This window comes from Protobothrops mucrosquamatus, unplaced genomic scaffold (genome assembly GCF_001527695.2).
Source record: "Protobothrops mucrosquamatus isolate PMUCROS unplaced genomic scaffold, P.Mucros_1.0 scaffold169, whole genome shotgun sequence".
NCBI lineage: Eukaryota > Metazoa > Chordata > Lepidosauria > Squamata > Viperidae > Protobothrops > Protobothrops mucrosquamatus.
Window position 1 is genome coordinate 754,219 of NW_015386530.1, and position 23,156 is coordinate 777,374.

The 23,156-nt window shown below is 47.1% G+C and overlaps 2 protein-coding genes across 2 annotated transcripts in view; both read left to right on the forward strand.

Moving 5' to 3' along the window:
* Nucleotides 1-4,362, forward strand: part of MFRP (membrane frizzled-related protein) — a 13,320-nt gene extending 8,958 nt beyond the window's left edge. Inside the window, exons 10-13 of the mRNA XM_015813560.1 lie at nt 508-656; nt 806-936; nt 3,675-3,805; nt 4,138-4,362. Coding sequence (XP_015669046.1) covers nt 508-656; nt 806-936; nt 3,675-3,805; nt 4,138-4,362 — 636 coding nt within the window. The remainder of the gene's footprint in view (nt 1-507; nt 657-805; nt 937-3,674; nt 3,806-4,137) is intronic.
* A 5,730-nt stretch (nt 4,363-10,092) lies between these two features.
* C1QTNF5 (C1q and TNF related 5) lies at nt 10,093-12,029 on the forward strand. The gene is made up of 2 exons (XM_015813571.1): nt 10,093-10,335; nt 11,512-12,029. Exons 1-2 carry the CDS (start codon nt 10,116-10,118, stop codon nt 12,027-12,029), a joined length of 738 nt encoding a protein of 245 aa, XP_015669057.1. The 5' UTR covers nt 10,093-10,115.
* The last annotated feature ends 11,127 nt before the right edge of the window (nt 12,030-23,156 follow it).

The following is a 23,156-nucleotide window of genomic DNA, read 5'->3' on the forward strand; positions in this document are numbered from 1 at the left end:
GGGTGGATGGATGGATGGATGGATGGATGGACGGACAGACAGACAGATAGATACAATAGATAGAAATTTTGAGCCTGAGAAATTTTGACTTGGAAATTTAAACCTTGGTTGTTTAAAAAAATGGGCCTCATATTATGATGGAGTCTGAGTAGGGGGAAAAAACCCAGCCCCATACCCAAGATCCTGTAGTCAAAAAAACCCAAACCCTTCCGTCCCGGCTCTCTTTTGGATTACTTCTTCATGGTCACGTCGATGAAGATTCAAACCCAAAAAAGACAAGAGGTCCAGTTCCCACGGCTTCCGGTCTTGGTGTTGATGCCCCTCTTCCCCCATCCAATGACACGTGCATGTTCAAAGAAACCTAGGGGGCTGCTAGGAGAAAAGGCTTGGGACTTTCTTCCAGATTTTTACCACCACCACCCCCCCTTGTAACACCACTCTGTCTTAGCATGGAGCTCCCCATCCTGCCTCTCTCTGCTCATCTCCCGGACTTTTCTTCTCTTCCAGATCTGTCTCTGGCACATCTCTGTGCCCATGGGCCATGTGATCCAGCTGCAATTCTACAACTTCAGCCTTGAGTCCCACGAAGATTGCAATTTCGACTTTGTGGAGGTGTATGACAGTGCTGCCATGGGGACCAGCAACCTCATGGGTCGGTGAGTAAGTCATCTTGCACACTCACCCACCCCTCTGTGCTCCTTGTGGAATAATCCAGGTGGGCACACTCATTTTGGCTCCAGGTTCCTGGTTGCATTGACCTGCCTCACATTTCCAGAACTAAGTTCAACCTTCCTGCTCCCTGCAGGTTCTGCAACTCCAATATGCCTCCTGTGTTGACTTCATCCCATCACGTCATGACCGTCCTGTTCGTGGCTGATGAGGAGATTGGGGATGATGGGTTCTTTGCTATCTACCGGGCCCACAACCTGAGTGAAAGTAGGTAATGGGGGAATCCGTTGAGGCTAAAGGATGCAGCCAGTTATCTGCTCGCACCTTACCCCAAATAAGTAGGGTAGATCTGACCTGGAATTGGAAGTTAAGCAGGGTTAGTGATTGGACAGGTAAGCTGTCCTGGGAAATAAACCAAACGGAAACAAAAACAAAATGCAGAAAGAAGAGAAGAGGATATTTGTAGCTCAGGGTGGAACTGTGGGGTCCTTGGCGCTCTCTGAACGTGGTGGTTTTCTTGCAGACATTTCTTTACCCAACTATGTGACAGTAGTAGTATACTGATGATGTTCCCTAGTAGGGTAATGAAACATCTGCAAGAAAACCACCAAGCTCAGAGAGCACCAAGGACTCCACAGCCCTCCTCCTCCTCCTCCTCTCCCCACCACAAACCCCACTCCGTTCTAACCCTGATGACAAATCTTAGACAGCAACAAGGACCCTCCAGAAAGAACAGCCAACAACTTCTTCCTTGACTCAAAGACTCCCATACCTTCTAACTGCGTTTTTTAAAAATGTCCATGGCTGGATCTTTCCCTCTGTGCTGAGGGTTTTCCCATCAAGAGAGGGGACTCAGCCAAGGGACATAAATTATTCAGGTGACCCAGCCAAGCAGGGAAAGGTTGAACGTGATCCAAGTCTCATGAGGAGCATTGTGGTTGCTTGTTCACAAGCCCTGTTCTTTCTGAGATGGAACACAGTTCTGGTTTCTTGATTCCTGTAATTATTGTTCCATTTTCCCAGGCAAATTAAAAAGGCCTTCTGAGAAGGGAGAAACTCCTCCCCACCCACAAGATGAGTGGGGTTGTGTTTATATAAGCAGAAAGAGTATGTATCCATTACACAATTGAATAGAAAGACAGACAGACAAATCAGTGTTTCTCAACCTTGGCGACTGTTAAGATGTGTGAACTCCAATTGCCAGCCTTGTTCCCAGAGGAATTCTGGGAGTTGGGAATCCACCCCTCTTAAAGTGGCCAAGGTTGAGAAGCACTGCTGTTGATGGATGGATGCATGGATGCATGGATGCATGGATGGATGGATGAAGGGAGGGAGGGAGGGAGAGAGGGAGGGAGGGATGAGTGGGTGGATGGAGGGATTGGTGAATGAGTAGATGGGTGGGTGGGTGGGTAGATGGAAGGGTGGATAGATAATGGTGCAAATTCTTGATACAGATGTTGCCCAATCTCAAAAGCAAAAAAAGTCATCTCCAATTCTCAGCAGGCATATGAATTGATATCAGCATGTTATCTACCTTGCTTAAACAAAGGTCATCACCCCACCATCCCTTCAGCCAATATAAAGGCTCTATGATAAATTACCAAAGGGGTAGCTGAACAACACAATAAAATGGTACAAATCACTAACAAGGGCATAGCCTAAATTGGTATCTTCCCTGGTATTCTCTTGAAGGCGTGATGCACTTCCTTCCATTCCTTTCTCCTTTTTTTAAGCAATGCATAAGTGGATAGTGTTGGCCAAAAAGTCACAGCAGAAGTGTTAAAGGTGCCTGCCATGTAGGCAGATGATCTAATCGGACAAAATGTTCATCCTTCTGTAAACTGTGGCCTAGAATGCGGCTTTGAAAGATACAAACATTAATTTTTAACTTTCGTGCATGGCTGCTAGACTTGCAGGCCAGGTTCTCAACAGTTAATAAATCACTGCTGCAGGCAGCCACCTCTGCAGGACCTCAGCTGAGATTAAGGAGGCGGCAGTCTGGCATCAATGAATCCATGACTTCAAATTGATGAATCTAAGTGGAGAACAAACACTTGTGAAGGGTTTCCTGGCCGTGCTGGGGCCAACAGGTTATGCTAAGGCCGAGCTTTGTGCCTGTCCTATTTGCAGTGCATTTTTCCAGATGCTCTGGGTTTTTTTTTCAACTGAAGAATTGAGGTGGCTATTTTCAAGCAAGGCACAAAAATAATCTGGATTTGTTCTGGGAATCTCTGGCTTCAAAGAGAAAGGCCAGAAAGGCAATGTGGGCAGACATCTTCACCATCTTAAGCAATGCTCCTCAACCTTGGCGGCTTAAAGATGGGTGGACTTCAACTCCCAGGATTCCCCAGCCAGCCTTGAATTCTGGGAGTTGAAGTCCACCCATCTTCAAGCTGCCAAGGTTGAGAAATACTGATCTTAAAAGTCCAGGGAATTCTTTTCTCTAAATTCTTCTCTCTTTTTACCTGCCCATCCATCATCCTGTGCAAGAAACATGTGGACCTCTAGAATTTGTCTGTGGAAATGGCGAGTGTGTGGCCCAGGATTTCGTTTGTGACAGCTGGAGGAACTGTCCAGATGGAAGTGACGAAGTCAACTGTACCAGCATTTCTTCCACATCAGTGGGTGAGTAATGTCCTCTTACGTGGACCAAGCTGTCTTCATTGGCCAATTTGCAGAACTATGCATTGCAATGTCTGCAGTTCAGGCCTCACCTGTGACCTCAACCCAACATCCTAGGTGGGTCAACTACACTCTCTCTCCCACCCAGCCCACCATCCTCCTTTTTCTCCTGGCCTTCAGCTGGCTGGTCCCAAGATGTTGAGCAGAACCTAAAAACCAACAGGAGATCCAATGTGTGAATTCTGGAGAACCTGGCTCCATTTTTCACAAATGTTCATTTTCAATGCAGTTAGTCCCCTTCCCCCAAAAGCAGAGGGCAACTTAACTCTGTACAATTGTATTTTGGTTACTCTCTGAGATGTTGTCTTCTCTCCCACCACTAGCAGAGGCCTCCTGTGAACCCATCAAGATAGAAATGTGCCAAGGTCTCAGCTACAATTCCACCTCCTTCCCCAACATCTGGCTGATGATCCCCCATCAGCAGAGTGCTGAGGCACTGCTTCAAGACTACATGGTGAGGCCAAGGGCAGACTTGGGCTGGCAGGAAGGTTGAGAGAGGGGGAAAGGGGTTCACCCTTGGGGAGAGACTCGCGATCTCCAGAGTGGGTGTCACATGGAGAGCAAATTCCAAACTTTCATCCCTATCAACACATGGACAATTTAAGTTGGGCTCAGTGGATGACTTCTAGGAAATCTAACAAAGGACTCTCTTCATTAGTGAATTGTGTGATTGTGTTGGTCCCTCAAGAGGGTGGTCCAGCTGGTGCTGTGCATAGAAGCTCAGACCCACAACAAAGGAATTCCTAAATTCCAGCCCCTGACAGAGCTCACCCTCCTCATTTTCAGGTGCTGCGGGACCTCAGGTGCTACCCTCACCTGCGCTTGCTGATCTGCAGCCTCTTCGTCCCGAAGTGCATCCCAGAAGGGGGCACCTTGCAGCCCTGTCGCTCTGTGTGTCTGGGGGCAGAGGAGCACTGCCGGAAGCCCCTGGCCCGCTTGGACATCCTCTGGCCCTTGAACTGCAACATCCTGCCTGACTCCACCAACCCTCTGGAGTGCTTCTTGCCTTGAGGGCCCCCACCCACCCACCCAGTGCCCAGCCCAGAAGGAGGGAGGAAGGCCTGTTGGAGGCAGCCAGGAGACGTCCCAGTCCAGGAGACCTTTTGATCTGTTCATCTCGCAGCAAACCATTATGGGTTTGCTCCCCAAAGTATCTCCAGGGAATCGCTCCTGAAGTCCTCTGCATTGACTCTCCTTCTTGACTCCACTTCTGCCTCTATCAAATGATAGATTGAAGTGGATCCAGGATCTCTCTGTCCGAGAATCCTAGATCATGAAGTTGGAAGGGATCTAACTTCCACTAAGTCATCTCTGACAGATAACCCTCCGACTTCCCGACAGTTCACGGGCCAGCCTTTTCCATTAGCCGATGGCTGTGCAGTCGGACAATCTCTCTCAACTCCCACTGATTTTGCAGGAATATCTGTGATGTGTTATTGGCAAAACCGAAAATCTTCTGGGAGGTTTTTCACCTTCCCAGCCTCGCGTGAAGTATGATGCCCAACGACGGACTGACCCTGCTTAGCTCTTTTCAAGATCGGCCCACAGCAGCCAGGCAGTCTCCCTCTGAAGAGGCTTCCACTTCAATTATGCTTTATAAACTCATTTAAAATTAATAATAATAACAATAATAAAGTAATTATAACATCATAGAAGCTGCGACATTTTCTGGCATCATGAAAGCGGATCCTTTTAAAAACTGGGTTGTGATTTCACACATATTTCAATTTCAGGTCTCTCTCTTAAGCCTCTCTGAACCAAAAGCGTTTCCAAATTTTCTTTTGAGAAAAGGGGAATCTGACTTCACCTACGCAGTCTCTCTCTGCAGGACTGAACTCAGAGAAGCCAAATTTGCCTCCTTTTGAATTTTTTTTTCTGTTTCTTGTGTCGAGCAAGGGGTCAGAAAACTGGGGGGGGGACCTGGACTCCTTTCTGGTCAACAGCTTGAACTGCCTTGCCCATCTGATGTCTCTCCACTGACCTCAGTAGAAGAATGCACCCATCTGGGAAACACACAGAGACACACACTCAACAGCAGGGAGGAGTTTCATGGAGACAGCTGGCAACAGCAGCGTCTGCAATGGTTAGGGAGTGACCTCATCCAGATGTTGCTATCACAGCTGAAAAACACCCAGAACGTCTCTTGATTGCCATATGCAGCAATAAAAAAATACAACCAAGCAGTCCCGGCTGCTGATAGTGGAACAGGCACGTGTGATATATGTGGCACACACATGACACCGAGTGACCTATGTGTCAGCCAGCAAGGGGCATGGATTTTATTTCTTGGCTTAAGGGGAGAAAAGGTCCAGACCTCCCTCATTCAGGGCAAGGTCAAATGAATGACTTCCAGGTGTCCTGCAAGAGTATGGGAGCAGCATCCAAGCAGCACATTACGGGCTAACCGAGCTATGAAGCCTGACCAGGTCCAGTGTTCGTGGCCTGCCAGTTGCCTGAACGGGAAGGAGGGGCTGACAGGATCCCCTGTCCTCTGCAACATTTCATGTCAATGCCACCATTTCAGTTCCTCCAAGGCTGAACGTCAGATATTGATGATTGGCAGACAAAGGGGGGCATGGGAAAAAATGGAGGGGGCAGCTATGCTGCAGAAGCACCCAGTTTTGGCTGCCACATTACAAAAAGATGTTGAGACTTTGGAAAAAGTGCAAAGAAGAGAAACTGAGATGATCCAAGGCCTGGAGACTATATGAAGAATGGCTGCAGGACTTGGGTTTGGCTAGTTTAGAGAAAAGAAGGACTAGAGGTGACAGGATAGCAGTCTTTCAGTATTTGAGGGGCTGCCACAAAGAAGAGGGGGTCAATTTATTTTCCAAAGTACCTGAAGGCAGGACAAGAAACAATGGATGGAAACTTATCAAGGAGAGAAGCAACCTGGAATTAAGGAGAAACTTTCTAACAGTGAGGACAATCAACAGCTTGCCTTCAGAAATTGTGGGTGCTTCATCACTGGAGAGTTTTAGGAAGAGACCGGACAGTGATGTCTGAAATAGTAAGGGTCTCCTACTCAAGCAGGGGGCTGGACTAGGAGACCTCCAAGATCCCTTCCAACTCTATTCTGATTGATTGATCTTAACTCATTGATTGAAAGCAGGTATGCATGCACTTACGCACATTTACACACCCAAGGCAAAAATCTCTCTTGACAACCTACATTCAGCAGTTTCCAAGGCTTCATTCCTTGCTTCTGTTCAGCGGGAGGATGTTCGGTGCTAGACTCCCTGCTTGCAGACAGAAATCTGTGTGTGTTTATGCTGGGACCCCACCCTGCTTGGACTCACAGCCAGGAAAAGCTTCCCGTTATTTTTCTATGCACATTGAGAAGCTTCTTGTGTTCGCTCCGTAAGCAAAAGGCCCTCTTCCCATGCTCGGTGGTGGTGGTCTCGCAGCTGATGCCCAGAAAAGCAGACACCGTTCTGTGTAAACTCCGGCACACCTCAGCTGTGTGCGCACGCTACAACAGGGTTGTGTTGTTTATGGCTGAGCTTGTGGTTAAAATCCTGCTGTGATTGTAGCACGTTCTATGACCAGGGCATGACACAAAACATGAAGACGGTTGATTTAGGGCAATGCATGGGATAGGAAACTGTGCCACTGTGTTTTCTCAACAAGGGACACAATATTAGGTAACTCCAGCCCTTCGTGGGGTCTCCGCAGGGGTAATAACCCATCACAAACAGGACAAAGTTGATTTGGAAGGGCAAGCACCCCTAAGGGACCCCGTGTTTCACCCCTTTCCTTGACATCCTCAACCCTGTATTTCAATGTTTCTCAACCTTGGCCACTTTAAGACCTGTGGACTTCAACTCAAACTTCAAAGCTGGCTGGGGAATTCTGGGAGTTGAAGTCCACAGGTCTTAAAGTGACCGTAGTTGAGAAACACAGATTTTCATTGAGGGTTTCCCTTTGTCCATGACTTTTTCCCATATCCTTGACCCCCTCCCCCCTTACTCCTTTCTCTTCTCCTTCTGACCTATCCCAGGGACATCCAGCTGGGATGCCTATTCACCCCCCCACACACACACACAAACACACACACCCGCCCAGTGTCCCGGCTGCGCCGCTCAAACCCCCGTCCATCCCTTCCTTGGCAATGTAGCTTTTGGCAAAGTCTCCCGTTTCCTTTGCAAGTTTGGGAGGAGAGACCAAGAGAGGAGGAGGAGGAGGAGGGGGGGAGCTGGGGGTGGGGGGAAGGCCGGCCGGCGGAGCTCACTAGAGGCCCTCAAGCAGCCAGCTGGCCGGTCGGAGAGTCCATTCCTCCCGGGGAGAAGCAAGGAGACAAAAGCCCCAAAGGGAAACCAGGTAAGGGGGAATCTGTCCCCAAATCTGTGCATGTACAAAGGAGACCCCCCCACACACTGCTGGGGCTGGAGGTCCCTTTTCCTCCCCATCCTGCCTCTTGGGGGGCTGCAGGAGGCCACCTTTCCCAGTTTGGGGTTTTCTGGAGGTATGGACTGCAGAGCCCATCATTCCCAGCTAGGCTGATCAGAAAAGATGGGAGCACAAGGCTGGTTTGGATTTTGCTGAGGCTACCTTGCTTTGGATAAGAGGGTCTTCTGACAGGGGTGGGCAGGGGTCCCGGTCTTGTACACTCCCCCCCCCCGAAAAAGGAGAAAGTTTGCTGATTGGTTTGCTGATCACACAGCATCTCGGAGGGGGATTAAGCAAGGAAAGTAAGTGCAGGAGAAAAGGGGCTTCTGGCGTTTGCTTTGTCCTTAAGTATGACTCCCTCAGGACCCTCTTCTCCCCCCCCCCAATATAAGAGATTCAGATCTTACCCATTCTGACCTTTCTTTCATCGGTTCCTTTATCTGCAGAACTTAAGGGCACCTGCTTGATTTTCCCCCAATTTTTTTTAGCATCCTCACCTCCCTGCCAGGTAGGACCTGGGGCAAGAGAGACTTAATTAGACAGACCAAGAATGGTTGAAAGAAAACCACAGGCTTTCTTTTTCTTTTTTTCTTTCTTTCTTTCTTTCTTCTTTTTCTTCCTTTTCCCTCCCTCCCTCCCTCTCTCTCCCTTTCTCCTTCTTTCCTTCCTCCCTCCCTCCTCTTCCTTTCTTCCTCCTTCCCTCTCTCTCTCTCTCTCTCTCTCAGTTGATTTGATTTGAATGCCATCACAGTGTGTCGTTTCTCCCCCCCCCCCCCCCGAATCTTCCTCAGCTGCTATCGGGAAACAGAGCCGGCTCTTCCCAGCCAGCTCCTCGCTTCTTGTGCCTTGAAACTCAGCACAGGAAATGCAGAAACATCCGAAGCGCCAGGCGATGCCAAAGCTCGCAAGGAGGACATCACGTGTAGTTGGGGGGCGAAGGGGGGGAAAAGAATATGCCAGGGAGCCCTGATTGGCTGGAAGGCATTTTGGGAAAGGGGGGGTTGTGTGTCAAGGAGTCCTCATTGGTTTCCTCTTCCTCTCCCATCAAACTTTTTGTAAATTTCAATGTTTGGGTTAATTTATGCCAGGAGAGGCACTGGTGGAAATCTGACCTGCCAGGAAAGCCTTTAAACTCCAATCTGGAGGAGGCGGAGATGCTCTCCTGTCCTTTTAAAGGAAAAGGCACTCTGCGTGTGTTTAGTGGAACCCTGCTTTTCCTGATGAATTAATCAAAAACTCTCAAACACTGCCTGGTAGACAATTGATTTTTTTAAAAACAGAAATCAATGCATTCAGACATGCAGAAACAGTGCTATTGTGCCCCCCCACACACACACACACTCACTCGCACTCACTTTCACACACACAAACTTGTAACACATGCACACAAACAAAACATACACAGGACACAAACCTGGCACCTGGATGTTAAACAATGACACCCCCCCCCCTCTCCTTCTTCCACTTTCCAATAACAGCAGCCAGGGCTAATCCTAAGATTAGGCCTTTGATGCAAATATGACACCCCCAGACACACCGGGGTTGCTCTAAATCAGGCTTTTTCAACCAGTGGTACGGGTACCACCTGTGGTACATTGGCACCTGGCAGGTGGTACGCGACCATCCTAGAAAAGTAGCAGGGGAGGGGAATGAGCTGAACCGGTGGCAGTACCGCACAAGCCTGAGCGAGAGATGGCTGGAGCTGCAGGGCTGTCAGGGCTCAGCAGAAGCGCCAGGATCAGCGCTTTGGGGCTGTCAGGGCTCAGTGGAAGCGCCAGGATCAGCGCCAGGATCCAGCTGGAGCCCGGCGCTGATCCTGGCGCTTCTGCTGAGCCCAGAAGAAGTGCCAATCAGCTGGAATGTTGCAGCATCTCCAGGGTCTTGTGATTTATATTCAGATGCTTGGCAATTGATTCATATTTATGACGGTCACAGTATCCCAGGGTCATGTGAAGTGACCAAAACCTGCTGCAACCACCCAGCAGACGGGGGGAATAACCCCCCCCACCCCACCCCCGCTGCCAATCCTCAACAGAAATGCTCACAACAATGAAAATCTCGGACAGGAGGAAGAGCGCCACTGGGCGGGCAGGCAGGTGTCTTTCCCGGCTGTGGCTTGGGGGGCACTTTTTTCAGTGCCATTTTAACAGTCACTAAGTGAACTGTTGGAAGTCGAGAACTACCTGTACTTCATCACTTTTTTCCTTTTTTTTTGGTCATCAAGCTTTTGACACCTTGCTAGGCGACTGGTGGTACTCGGATATTGCCATATCCTAAAAGTGGTACAATGGGTGAAAAGGTTGAAAAGCCCTGATCTAAATGACCTTTACGGTCTCCAACTTTGTGATTCTTCTGATTCTTCAGGCCTCAGGAACATGGAGCAGATGCTCTCCCGCTTTCTTTTCTTCCTCGCCCTGGCCAAGGAGGCGGCTCACTTGGAAGACAACAAGATCCCCAGCTTGTGTGCAGGGCAGCCGGGTCTCCCTGGGACCCCTGGAACTCACGGCCACCAGGGTTTGCCCGGCCGGGACGGTCGTGATGGACGAGATGGGGCTGCAGGCCTGCAGGGAGAGAAGGGCGAAATTGGCCATCCAGGTAAGAAAAGGGATGGAAAATCAGTTGGCTTTTCTGCTGGGATCAAATCGTTTAAGGATTGTGGGGCAGGCTGGGTTGCATAAATTTATAAATTTGTTTTTTTCCAAATCGGGCTGTTGTCTCAGCAATGCCCAGTGCTGGGGACCCCCAATTTAAGGGTAGAAATCAGTGAGAAAAGATGTTATTCATAAGCCCAGCATCTCCTGAGGGAATGCCTCTGCACCCAAGGGCTGGGGGGAAAAAATAAGAACAAAAATGTAATGACAGGTTTCCAATATAGGAAAGAGGTTTCAAATGAACACGGGACATGCATCAAATCTACATGCATAGATCCAGAAAAAAAGACGTTAAGTGTCTCCCAGGCAAAGGAAGGGAAAACAAATGCAGGAGAAGGACAAATGCAAATCATTTTTGAAAAAAACAATAGTGTGTAACAGGTAGATAATTGCATTGGCAAACACCACTAGGTGGAGAGGGGTCTATGCATCAGGATGGGGAGGGGGTGAATGCACAACTGAAGAACACCCCCCCCCCTTTTTTATAAAGAGGTGAGGCTTCAGAGAGTGGACTTGACTTTTTTGACCCCTGTGGATGAACCTCATTTGGATATTACAGACTCAGGTTAAATATGTGCTGCAATTGTTATTCCACCTTCATAGTCCTTCTTTCCTCTCTCCCTCCCTTCCTTCCTCTCATTTCCCTCCCTCCTTCTTTCCTTCCTTCCTTCCTCTCATTCCCATCTCCTTCCTTCCCCTCATTTCCATCTCTTCCCTCCCTCCCTTCCTTCTTTCCTTCCTCTCATTCCCATCTCCTTCCTTCCTCTCATTCCCATTTCCTTCCTTCCTCTCATTCCCATTTCCTTCCTTCCTTCCTTCCTTCTTTCCTTCCTTCTTCTCATTCCCATTTCCTTCCTTCATTCATTCCCATCTCCTTCCTTCCTTTCCCTCATTTCCATCTCCTCCCTCCCTTCCTTCCTTCTTTCCTTCCTTCCTTCCCTTCCTTCTTTCCTTCCTTCCTTTTCATTCCCATTTCCTTCCTTCCTTTCCTTCCTTCCTCTCCTTCCTTCCTTCCTTCCTTCTCCTATGTTTAATCCAACCTCTCAAGAGCCACGCACTCCTGCTCCGTCTTCCATTCTTGCTCTCACCTTCACTCTGCTTTTACTTTTTCTCCCAAAAGGACTGACAGGCCCCCGAGGGGAGCCAGGCAGCCCTGGCACCAACGGGCTCCTGGGAGAGAAGGGGGCCCAGGGGGAGTGTGCAGTTGCGCCCCGTTCGGCCTTCAGCGCCAAGCGCTCTGAGTCCCGCAGCCCCCCTCTGCCCGACGAGCCCATCGTCTTTGACATCGTCCTGATTAATGAGCAAGGCCACTACAATAGCAACACTGGCAAGTTCCTCTGCGAAATCCCGGGGCTCTACTACTTCGCCGTGCACGCCACCGTCTACCGGATGAGCCTTCAGTTCGACATCATGAAGAACGGCAAGTCGGTCGCTTCCTTCTTCCAGTTTTACGGCAACTGGCCCAAGCCGACATCCCTGTCCGGAGGCAGCCTGGTGCGTCTGGAGCCGGAGGATGAGGTCTGGGTGCAGGTGGCGGTGGGCGAGTACACCGGCTTCTACTCCAGTGTGAAAACTGACAGCATCTTCACAGGGTTCCTCGTGTACTCCTACTGGCAAAACTCCCCCGTCTTTGCTTGAGAGGCAGCCCAGGAAAAGCTGGCAACCTGACGTCTCACATCATGCCCTGGTTTGCATCAACAGCCCCGGGTCCCTTCCTGGCCTGCGGGTGCAACACCCTTTAGCTGACCCCATTGAGACCAGGAGATTCGGGGGGGACAGGTTTCCGTTAATTCCGGGTGGCCTGGGGCACCGCAGAGAAGCCAGTACTTTTCTCCAGCATCACCTTGATACAGATAGTCCTTGACTTACCACCAGTGGTGGGATTCAGCCAGTTTGCATCAGTTCGGTAGAACTGGTAGTTAAATTTTGCTGCATTCGGAGAACCGGCTGGTTTCCAGAAGTCCAGTCTAGGCCTCGGAGGCCTGAAGGAGGCCTCCCAGGCCTAGAATGATCCACCAGAAGTGCATGGATGCCACTTCTGGAAATCCGTTCTAGACCTGGGAAGGCCAGGCCTGCATCGAATAAGAGAACCGGTTGTTCAGGTATTTGAATTCCACCACTGCTTACCACCAACATTTCCATTGCTAAGCAAAGCGGTTGTGAAGTGGCTCCATTTTACAGCCATTTGTGTCACCATTGTTTAGTAATCACTGCAGGCCTAAATGGTTCATGCAAATCGGGCTTCTCCCATTTTACTTTGTTAGAAACTGGCTAGGAAGGTGATCGGATGTCCCTGGGATGCTGTGACTGTTGCAAATACATGCCAGTTGAAAATCACTTTCTTTGGTGCCGTTGTAACCGTTGCTACACAAATGGTTGTAAGTCGAGGGCTCTCTTGTAAAGGAAGGGAGCTCCATCCCACCTCTTTCTTCCCTGACCTCAGAAGTCCTCCAAAGGGTGGAGCTGATACTTTCAGCCCATTCTTCGGCTTTCTCCATTAAAAGCAAAAGAGGTTTAATTTCCAATCCCTCTTTGGCCAGGAGGCCCCTTCCTGATTTCAGAGGTTTTATGGGGAGGAGTGCAGGAACTGAAATCCTCATGACAATTATGGAAATCATGGCGCCCGAACAGTGCTGGGCCATCTGAACTCCAGGGGCACAAATGGCCTTCTTAAAAAAGATTCGGGTTGTGGCCTTCTCAAAAGGTGACCGGGAGAAAAATTATAGAAGATGTGAAATAGGTGATGATGATAATGATGTGTTTATCCATTCAGTTGTGTCCAACTCTTGGTAATTTGATGGGCCAAGATTCTCCACATCTTCTGATCTGGTATTAAGTATACTGAATTATATTGTATTTCCATTTAATTGAAAACATCCATGTGAAATGAAAAAGCCAGCCAAAAGATTCTTTTTGTCTTGGCTCTCCACACGTGTTTTGGAATGTAGCCTCCAGAATGTGATTCAAAGAATTTGGCTGCTGGTCTTGACCAAGGTGCAGCCCTGCTTTAAATCAAAGCTGCATTCATAAAAGACAACCAAGCTTATATGGCACACAAGCCTTCGCTGGGTTCTGCCTATCTGTGCCTCTCTAAGTCTATTGGGCCAACTCAGTCTGGCTAGTTCACAGTTCCATGTTTTGCACCACCCCCAAAAGGGATGAATTCCCTACTCACATCAGCCGCTGGGGAGGAGTGGGCCTGTTCCCACCCTCTTCTCTCTCTGGGGTCTTGCAAGGATGAGAGTTGACCATTTTCCCCTCCCTCCAAGATGAAATAAGAGAAACTTATTTCAACCCTCCCCAAAGAGAGAAAGGTTAGCAAGCTCCCGCAGTCACTCTTGGTACCCAGAAGATGAACTGGCCATCATTATCTTGGGTTGGTCTGCATCTTCTGATAGCTACAAAATAAGGGCTGGTTCAGATATTAAGTCAAAGTTTGCTTCAACTACCCTTCTCCAGAATATATGCTGGCTAGGGAATTCTGGGAATTGAAGTCCCCTTGTATTAAAGTTGCCAAGGTTGAGAAACACTTGAGTGGCTATCAAATTGACTAGCCATCCCATAAGCATCCAATGCAAGCCAATACAATATGAAATCACAGGCTTCGTGATGCCATCATCCTAACATTATGCAATCTGTAACTTCATGATGTCCCTTGTCTTCTCCTGTGAAAACCCAGCCTTTAGCAGCAGCCCTTGCAGAGGGTCTATCCTCGCAGTGGGTCTATCCTCGAAGTGGTCAAGTTGCAAGAGAACTTTGAAGAAAATGTGGTATATTCTAGCCTAATTTGAAGAAATTGCTCAGAAGGGGGCCCCTGCCCCCATGAGTTGAGGTTTGCTGTAACAGAGCATGGAGGGTTCCATCCACTAGGGGGCACCCTGAGCTCAGAGTTGCATTTGATGGCCAAGTTTAACTTCATAATTAACCTGGTTTGTAAGTTTTGTACTCTACATTTTTGTTTCTATGAAGAGATTTGGTCCATTTGGTTACATTTTCTCCATGCAATAAATGTTTCTGTGCATATCTTTCCCCTCTCTATCATTCTCCACTCGTCCCACATCTCAAATTTCTTAAAATATAAAGATTTGGAGTACTTTTAACTGTCCGAACGAAGAGGGGAGCAAGTGACGGCAACTGGGTGCAACCTTTTGGCAGCTGGAGCGCAAAGGCCGTTCAATGAATTGGGTGATGTAGCAAAGTGAGTTGAACCCCAGCTTTAAAACAAAAATGGGGACCCAGAAAAACCACATAAAATCCAAGCCATACACTTCATCGAGTCAATAGCTCCCTTTGTACCGTCCGTAACGCTCAGTTGGTGTTCACCTTGTCTAATCTCGGTTACTTCTGCACGTGTGATTTATAGGCTGTGCAAAATTGGCCTCTTGGGCTGTTTTATGGTTCAAGATTTTGTACAAGTGCAGAAAGCGAGTGATTCAATCGCCCTCTGAAGGGCGTGTTGGAAAAACAGCATCATCAAAGTCTCCGGCATTTTGCATGGCTGATGGTTGAGCAGTTTTGGTATGAAAATGAATTATTTCTGGGTGATGAAGCATTCTGGCTCTCTGGCCGGGCATGGAGCAGAGCAAGTGGACTCTGAGGGTGGAGCTTAAAGTAGATTGGGGTGGGGCCAAGGATGGCAACCAATGAAATCGCTCAACTCCAGAGATGTGGAGCCAGAGGTTCAGAAAGGGTCTAAGCGATGGTCTGCAACTGTTTCTGCTCAGTATACTACATTTCACATCACTGGAAATTCTAGGGGATTGGTGGGGATTTAACCAGCTGCAAAGAACATTTCTAAAAGGCTAAACAAGAGTCCTAGAGTGGAATTTGTCAACCTTAGCATCTTTAAGACGTGTGGTCTTCGACTCCCAGAATTCCCCAGCCAATATAGCTGGCTGGGAATTCTGGGAGTCGAAATCCACACGTCTTAAAATTGCTAAGGTTGAGAAGCATTGGTCTATAGCCAAAGGTTTAGCAGCTCTGGACCGCACAAGGAATGTTTGCAGTCTTCACAAGTTTGCAGAATGTTTGCAGTCTCTATACCTTTTCAGGGAACAATGCTGGGAACAATCCCTGTTCAGACTTTCCTCTGAAATTCTAGGATCAGCCTTCTTTTCCTGTCCGGACTAAGATTTTCCAGTGTGAGAACTTCAGTAATGCCAAAGTGGGAGGGGGGAGAGTGACAGAGAAAGGTCCTTTATTTTTAGCATGCGCTTTGCCTTCTTACCAAAAATAGATCTCCTCCGGGCTACTTTTCTAAATCCTTCTGGAGCTTTCCCAGATGTTTGCTGAAGTTTCCCAGTGTTGGCTCAAGGGATGGAGTCTTCAAACTTGAGGGCCACATCTGGAGGTTTCCAGGGGGCTGGGAGGGGAACCTCACCACTCCCACCAATGTCTAGTACCAAGTTAGTGTGTCGTATGGCCAAGCCAAGCTGTCCCATTCATTTTCAAGGCAGGTTGCTGCAACTCCCAGTGGTGGGTTCATTTCACTCTGGACCTCCAGGAAGCTGGCTGAGCTGACACACCTACAGCAGGGTTCCAGAAGCTGGGAGATGGTGGCATTCTGGGTCCATCTGGGTCTACACACCTACAGCAGGGTTCCAGAAGCTGGGAGATGGTGGCATTCTGGGTCCATCTGGGTCTACACACCTACAGCAGGGTTCCAGAAGCTGGGAGATGGTGGCATTCTGGGTCCATCTGGGTCTACACACCTACAGCAGGGTTCCAGAAGCTGGGAGATGGTGGCATTCTGGGTCCATCTGGGTCTATCTGAGTATGTCTAATCAAAGGAAGAGAAGGTCTAAGAGTGACATGATAGCAGTGTTCCAATATTTGAAGGACTGCCCAAAGAAGAGGGGGTCAACTTATTTTCCAAAGCACTCTTCTGAAGGCAAGACAAGAAACAATGGATGTAAAATATCAAGGAGAGATCCAAGCTAGAAAGGAGACATTTCCTGACAGAGAGAACAATTAATCAATGGAACAACCTGCCTCCAGAAGCTGTGGGTGCTCCAACACTGGAAGTTTTTAAGAAGAGACTGGACAGCCATTTGCCTGGAATGGTAGAGGGTTTCCTGCTTGAGCAGGGGGTTGGACTGGAAGACCTTCAAGGTCCCAACTCTGTTTCTATTTGGTATTCTGGTTTAGCAGGAATGATCTCCTTGTTGAAGAAAAGCACCCCTCGGGGTCAATGCTGACGAAAGGCCTCTATCCCAAATGACATAGGAGTTGCGTAGCTGAGCCAAGAGCTTTTTCAGCATTGCAACAAAGGAAGGCTATGTCTTGTGTCTTGGAGCTTTGCAGAGCCCATCTCACATCTCACTATAAGCATATACACGCACACACACAATAACCACCCCATTTAATTCTCCACAACATCTCCCCCCTCCATTCCAAACACCCTTTCCTTGGCCGACCATATCAAGAACAGAAGCAACCAGGATCTAAAACCTGTAACACATGGAACCATACTGAAAATCCTGCCAATCACAATCAATAACCCTCAAGCTGTAGAACGGCCTGCAAAGCAGATTAGAAGAAGCCAAATTGATATGAACAGTTCTGTTTGGGGCCAGGAAGATCTGACCTGTTCTCCAATTCTTGGAGGGTTTGAATTTTTTTGTGTACAGTCAAAGACAAGGGTCTGTATTTCCAACACCTGAAAAAGTTGATGGCTTCAATACACACATGAAGTCTGCTGGTTTGGCTTTGCAAAACAAAAACAACAATTATCTCTTTGCTGCAAGCCTTGTGGTTCAGTTGCTTTCTCCTGAGGAAAGCCTTATTAGCTTATTCCCTTGCTCTGAGCTTGGAGGGATCCCCCCTCATTTAGAGATTAGAGGATAAGATGCCCCAAAGCAGGAAAGGGTTCAGCTTGGCATCTGCTGCTTGAATTGCTAACAGACCAATGGAGCTGCAAGCACCTCCTTCCTCATTAAAGTAGCCACCTGCTCTTGTCTCTGTCATCCTCCCTCAATGGCTGGGTCTCTGATTTTGCCAAACAAAGAGAGCAGGTTTGGGGTGGGGAGAAAAGAATTACTTAGGGGGATAAATTAGGTGGGTACACAGGGAGACAAATGGAACAAGACCCCCAGCTCAGCTCTCTATTAAATGGGACTCTTACTTTTGGGGGGGGAAGAAGCAAAGGCATGGAATTCAACTTTGGAACAGAACTTTGGGCGAAATGTGCGATTCTCCATCTCCGCCATCAGGGATGTCCTGCAGGGATGGGGGACAAAACATCAAGATGGCCACAATCATGTGATCTGAGTCCTCTCCCTTTCATTACATTAAAATTGGGGCAAAGTTAGTTCCCGGTAGATAGGAAGCCAACTGACTGTCCCTTCCGAAAGCCTCCTTGGAAGTTCTCAAGAACATTTTGAGAGCCCTGGCTACAAGATGGTAAAAGTGGATTTGATACATTTATTATTACTCCTATAGTGTTACCCAGTGCTTTTTTTGTAAAAAAAAAAAAAAAAGGTGCTGGAACTCACACGTCATACAACCCGCCTTGCCTACCCTACAAGGTTCTATCCAAAAAGGGTGCCGGAACTCCGTTCTGGGCGTTCTATGACAAAAAAAGCCCTGGTGTTACCTAGTTTTTACCAGGTACCGACAAGGCAGGGCAAGGCAGCATTGGCTTTTGTTTACTCCTAATAAGTCTGCAAGACAGCCTGGGCTGGGAAATCAAAGTTGGAGCAAAGTCCCCCAAATTCCCTCAGGGAGTTCCAATATTTGAGCGAGGATTTCCGCCTGGATCTCTCTGATCCCATTCCCACAAGGGAACCCCTCTTTGTGTTGGTGTTGGGAGGCCCAGCTGCACATCTTCTTGTGTCCCAGAGGAAAATACGTATCTGGGGCAGCTTTGACGGTTCTCAAATTTTCCTGTGGAAAACCAGCAAGGGAAAGCTCTGTTGTTAATTACTCTGCTCATAACACGTACAAATGTTGAATTGCTCATTTTCCTGGTCTGCTGAAACCATTCACGGTGGGTCTGCAAGAGAAGGACTTCATGAGAAACTGGAGGGAGTCAAGTTCTCACTTGCCTTCCTGGCCCAGATTGTGCAGAAAACCCATTTTTATCCTTCAAGGTATGTTCCACCGCTTGTTCTGAGGATGTTTAGCTATTTAATGGCTGCTTCGTGGTCCAGAATTGAAAGTCCAGAACTTTTCTAAGAAAGCATCTACATGTCAGTATCTAGAGGAACCAAGCAATGAATAAACAGCATGACTTAACAATAGAGTGGTTGGGAGAGAAAAATATTTAGTTTTCTCTCTGCAGAATATTAGCGATGACTTGGAGCAAGCGGGCAGCTGGTGAACATTCGGGCATTAAGTGACTTCATCTGTCATTTCTGCATGATAGCAACCAATGATTCACAAGCATCAGCAGAACAATGTTACTTCAGTCAACAGCATGGGTAAACCATTCATAGTTTTCCCCATCTTTTTCTCGCCAGTTCTCAAGGTTGATTCTTTCTTTGTTTCCTTCGTTCCTCAACTAGTCAGGATCTACTTATATCCAAGCAAATAGAAATTTTTCACCCTTCCTCACTCAATCTCAACATCAGTGAGATGTTGGCAGACATGTCTTCATCTGTGGTCCTCTCCTGTGAAAGTCTGAAGGCGTTCTTTCTCTTCCTGAATCTTAGGCATGGAGAGGGCAGGGATGCCCAGCATAAGCAACGCCCATAAAAATGGGCAAAGCTTTCTTTGTACTGGAGTGGCCACCAACTTGATGATTTTGGCCACACTCTTTGGACACCATTTCAGTCTCTACTATGGCAAGACAGAACCAAAAAACAGAAGATCCAGCGAGAGCATCTTCAATGAGACGGTTTCCAAAGATTAGCCAAACCAGGGGACAGTTTTGACCATCTCATCCATTTGCAGGTAGCCAAGGAAGCACCCACACCGGTTATACACCATCAGAAGTGTTGCCCAGAAGAAGCAACCTCATTGTTTACAGCAAATGGGTTCACAGCTGAGGGCCCAGCTCTGCTACATGAAGAGTAGCAGGGAAATCTGGAAGCCAAGCAGGGATTGTCACCCGAGTACAAGATGTAGTCTAGGATAAGCAGAAGGCAAAAATGCAATGTTTTGTTGCATGCCCCTCAATGTTCTTGATCCAGTGCCAAATCAGATATGTTTGAGGATCACTTTACCATCTCTTGTTCCCACAAGTTTGAAAGGGTTATTTTAAAAAATGGTCAATTCTACTGGGACTAGAACACGTTCTACTCTCCACTATAAATAGACACAGATATAGAATGAGGAAGAGAAAGAGGAAAGTTTTTTCCGAAAAAAAGTATTTGAACTCATATCCCCCCAAATGTAATTTTTTCCAAAAAGGGGCCTTCAGCTAGATGAGAAAAAAAAGGAATGTTTAGAGAACGGCTGCAGTGGAGGAAAACGACCTTATGCTGCCCAGCACAAGGACAAGCTTCCTCCTCCAGATTTCCCTTGCTCTGGCTGGGTCACTCATGGGAATTTATGTAGATCCTGGATTGCTGATGCTGTGGAGGAAGAATTGCATGTATGAACCAACTGGGGGGCTGCAGTGATACTGACTTCCATGGTACCAAATTGGGACCAAAATATTTTGCTGCTCAAATAGAGGACAAAATAGTCCCTCCCTACGGGGAGAGGGAGAGGGAGGGAGGGAGAGAGAGAGAGATACACAAGTACATTGAAAGCTGAGTCTGCAATCTTTGATTGATGGTTCACTGATCTTGGTCTGTCTCACACATCCCGCTAAGCTTTGAGTAGCCAGTAAATCTCCACTTGAGAAGAAAGATGTAGGTAGCCCTCACCTTATAACCATAAGGGAGCCCAGGATTTCCATCATAAGTCATGACAGTCATTAATTTGAGGCAGCCACATGTCCAAACGCAATTTCAATTTCAAAAACATTTTTTTGGGGAGCAGTTGTTAAGTCATTGTATTCCTATCGGCGGTTTTTTGTTGGAAAACAGTTGAAAAGGCCAAAACCTGTCAAAAAATGTAAATCGCAATCATAGGATTGCAGAACATGGCAACCAGGTGAGCCAGTGACCAAAATGCAGTCATGTGACTGCAGGAGTGTGCATGAAACCATTGGAACTCTGGAACCAAGTCATAAGTAGCTTTTGAGGGGGTGTCGTAATTTTGAATGGTTGCTAAGCAACCGGTCATAAGTTGAGTGCTACCTGTACCTTTAGGAAATGGAAGAATAAAGGCACAGACCCACCAATTGGGATGTGATTCAACAAGTGATTACAGCAAAGTGACAAATATAATTGGGGAATGTTCAGTTTCTTGGTTTAATGGCCATGATTTAGCAAACAGATTGCCTGACATTTCAGAGGCCAAGTGGTCTTATGAGGCAAGAAGAAACAACCATGTACCATCCAAAGCTTTTCTCAGTTGGGGGGGGCATTATATTGCTTGGGTAGCCCCAACAGGGAGACTTAAGTAACAGTAACAGAATAAGAGATTTGGAAGGAATCTTGGAGGTCTTCTAGTCCAGAGATCCCCAACCTTTTGGGCACCAGGGACTGGTTCTATGCAGAGAGGTTTTTCCGTGAATTGGAGGGTGCATGGTTTTGTGTTTTGCCTGCATCTCGCGGATGGGGCTTTGCTTGTTTGTGCGGACTGGTTACTGGCATGTCGTGGCCCGGTACCGGTCCACGGACCGGTGTTTAGGGACCCGTTCTAGTCCAACCCTTTGCTCAAGCAGAAGAATCTATACCAAAATCTATACAATTGTTGTCCAATCTCTTCCTAAAGACCTCTAATGATGGAGCACCACAACTTCTGGAGGCAAATCATTACCCTGATTAATTGTTCTTACCGTCAGAAAATTTCTCCTTAATTCTAAGTTGCTTCTCTCCTTGATTAATTTCTAACTATGCCCCAAGACAGCCTCTATCTCCTGCCAAGGGTGCTCAACAGACCTTTTTTTCTCTGGCAGAAAGCAAATGATTCTGTTGAAGATAAGCTGGATCTGTTCGTAGTGGTCTTGTAATCATCCTCAGGAAATTTCCACAAAGCAGTTTAGGAGGTCATTAGCCAACCACATGGCTCTTTATGGAATATCAGTGAGGGCACCGAGGCAAATTTTGAAAGAACAGGCTGTTCTATCACAACTGTAAATTAGGGTTATCTTGGATGTGTGTTGGATTACCTCAACAGATAGCTATGTCTCAAAAGTTCTTCTGATGTCGGGTTCAGATTCTTTTATTTAAGATGAAACGAGTCAGATATGTGTGTATTTTTTTGCTTTTTTGCATGTTTCATTTTGATGGCTGTAGATGGGGCTTCTCATAGAAAATAAAGATACTTAGGAAACAATGAAGAGGGGACAAAGACAGAAAAACTCCTTCATTTTACCATCAGGTTAAAGGGAGGAAACTGGGGAACAATACCACCCAGTTCAGCAAATGGCTTAAATTTTCATCTTCAATTTTTTTTCAATTCAGGCTAGCGATTTTAAGAACTTGCTGAAGGATAAGCTCCATTATAACGGAAGAGACCGAGATTGCAACTCTTCTACCGCAAATGTTTCCACACCAGTTGAGTGTGTTTTTAGAAAGTTCACCAGCTTTTTCTTCACTTATCTTCACATCCCAGTCACCTTTGTCTGGTGGAGAATTCCATAGTGACTCACTTGTCTTTGTTCTGCCATCTTGGCCGAATTTTGCAGAGACTTGCACTAGACACCCCAGCCATAATGATCTGGTCTGGCTGGATTTCAGCTGTGCTTCGAAAGGGATTTCCCCTTCTAGAAGCAATTATTGGAGTTTAACTCAGAGCAGCACCCAAGATACAGAAAAAGGACCTTCCCTTTCAGTTTCAGATTAGGGATTAAATCCAGGAACAGGGAAGACCAACTGCAAACCTTCATTCAGATGCTGGAACCTTTTGCAGAAAAGGATACTGACATTATAACCCCCAAGAGCTACAGAAAACAAATTTCCTTTGATATGATCAAATTACCAAATAATTGAACTATAGCTGCCTTAATGTACTTTAGATGTGCCTTCCCTAGCTGTGTTTGATAAGCAGTGATTCATGGCATATTATAGGAATCCAGTAGTTGGGATTTGCTCAACAAATCAAAGCTTAGATTGAAGCTCTCCGGAGCCTCCCAAGCGATTTGCCAAGGCTGACCTTTCAACCTAGCTGGGATTCCCACGCCATTTCCCAAGCCACGTTCTTTCTGCAACCTGTTGACCCGGAAAGCATAAAGAACTTCCCACATGTTCAGAAATTAAAAGGGACCCAGAGAATATTGTCTCTTGAAAAAAAAATTAAGAAAGAAAAAGAGTAGCAGAATATATTTTCTGAAAAAAAGCTCTTTTTTTTTTAATTGGTCAAGTCGTTTACATAATGCGAAATTCACCCAAGCAATCAAATGGTCTCTCCAGAGAGGCAGTCAGATTGTGTGAACACAACAACAGCTCGGGAAGGGGATTGGAATGGGTAGCAGTTTGGACAAGGCACAGATCAGGAGCAAGCAGCAACCTTTTTACAAGCAGAGCAGGCACTTCTGCTATTAAAACTATGCTTATCTTTTCCTCTCTCCAGCTCTCCCTCTACGGCACTGTGGAATTACCTGCATGTGATAAAAAATTACAGACTGAATAACACCAGAAGGACGTTTTTCAGACACGGGTGGAACAGGCAAGGAAGAATATATTTTATTCTAACTTCTCTTAAATCCTCAAGTACAGATCAGGACGTGCAAAGCCTTAAATCTTCAAACATAAAAACAGAGAACACTCT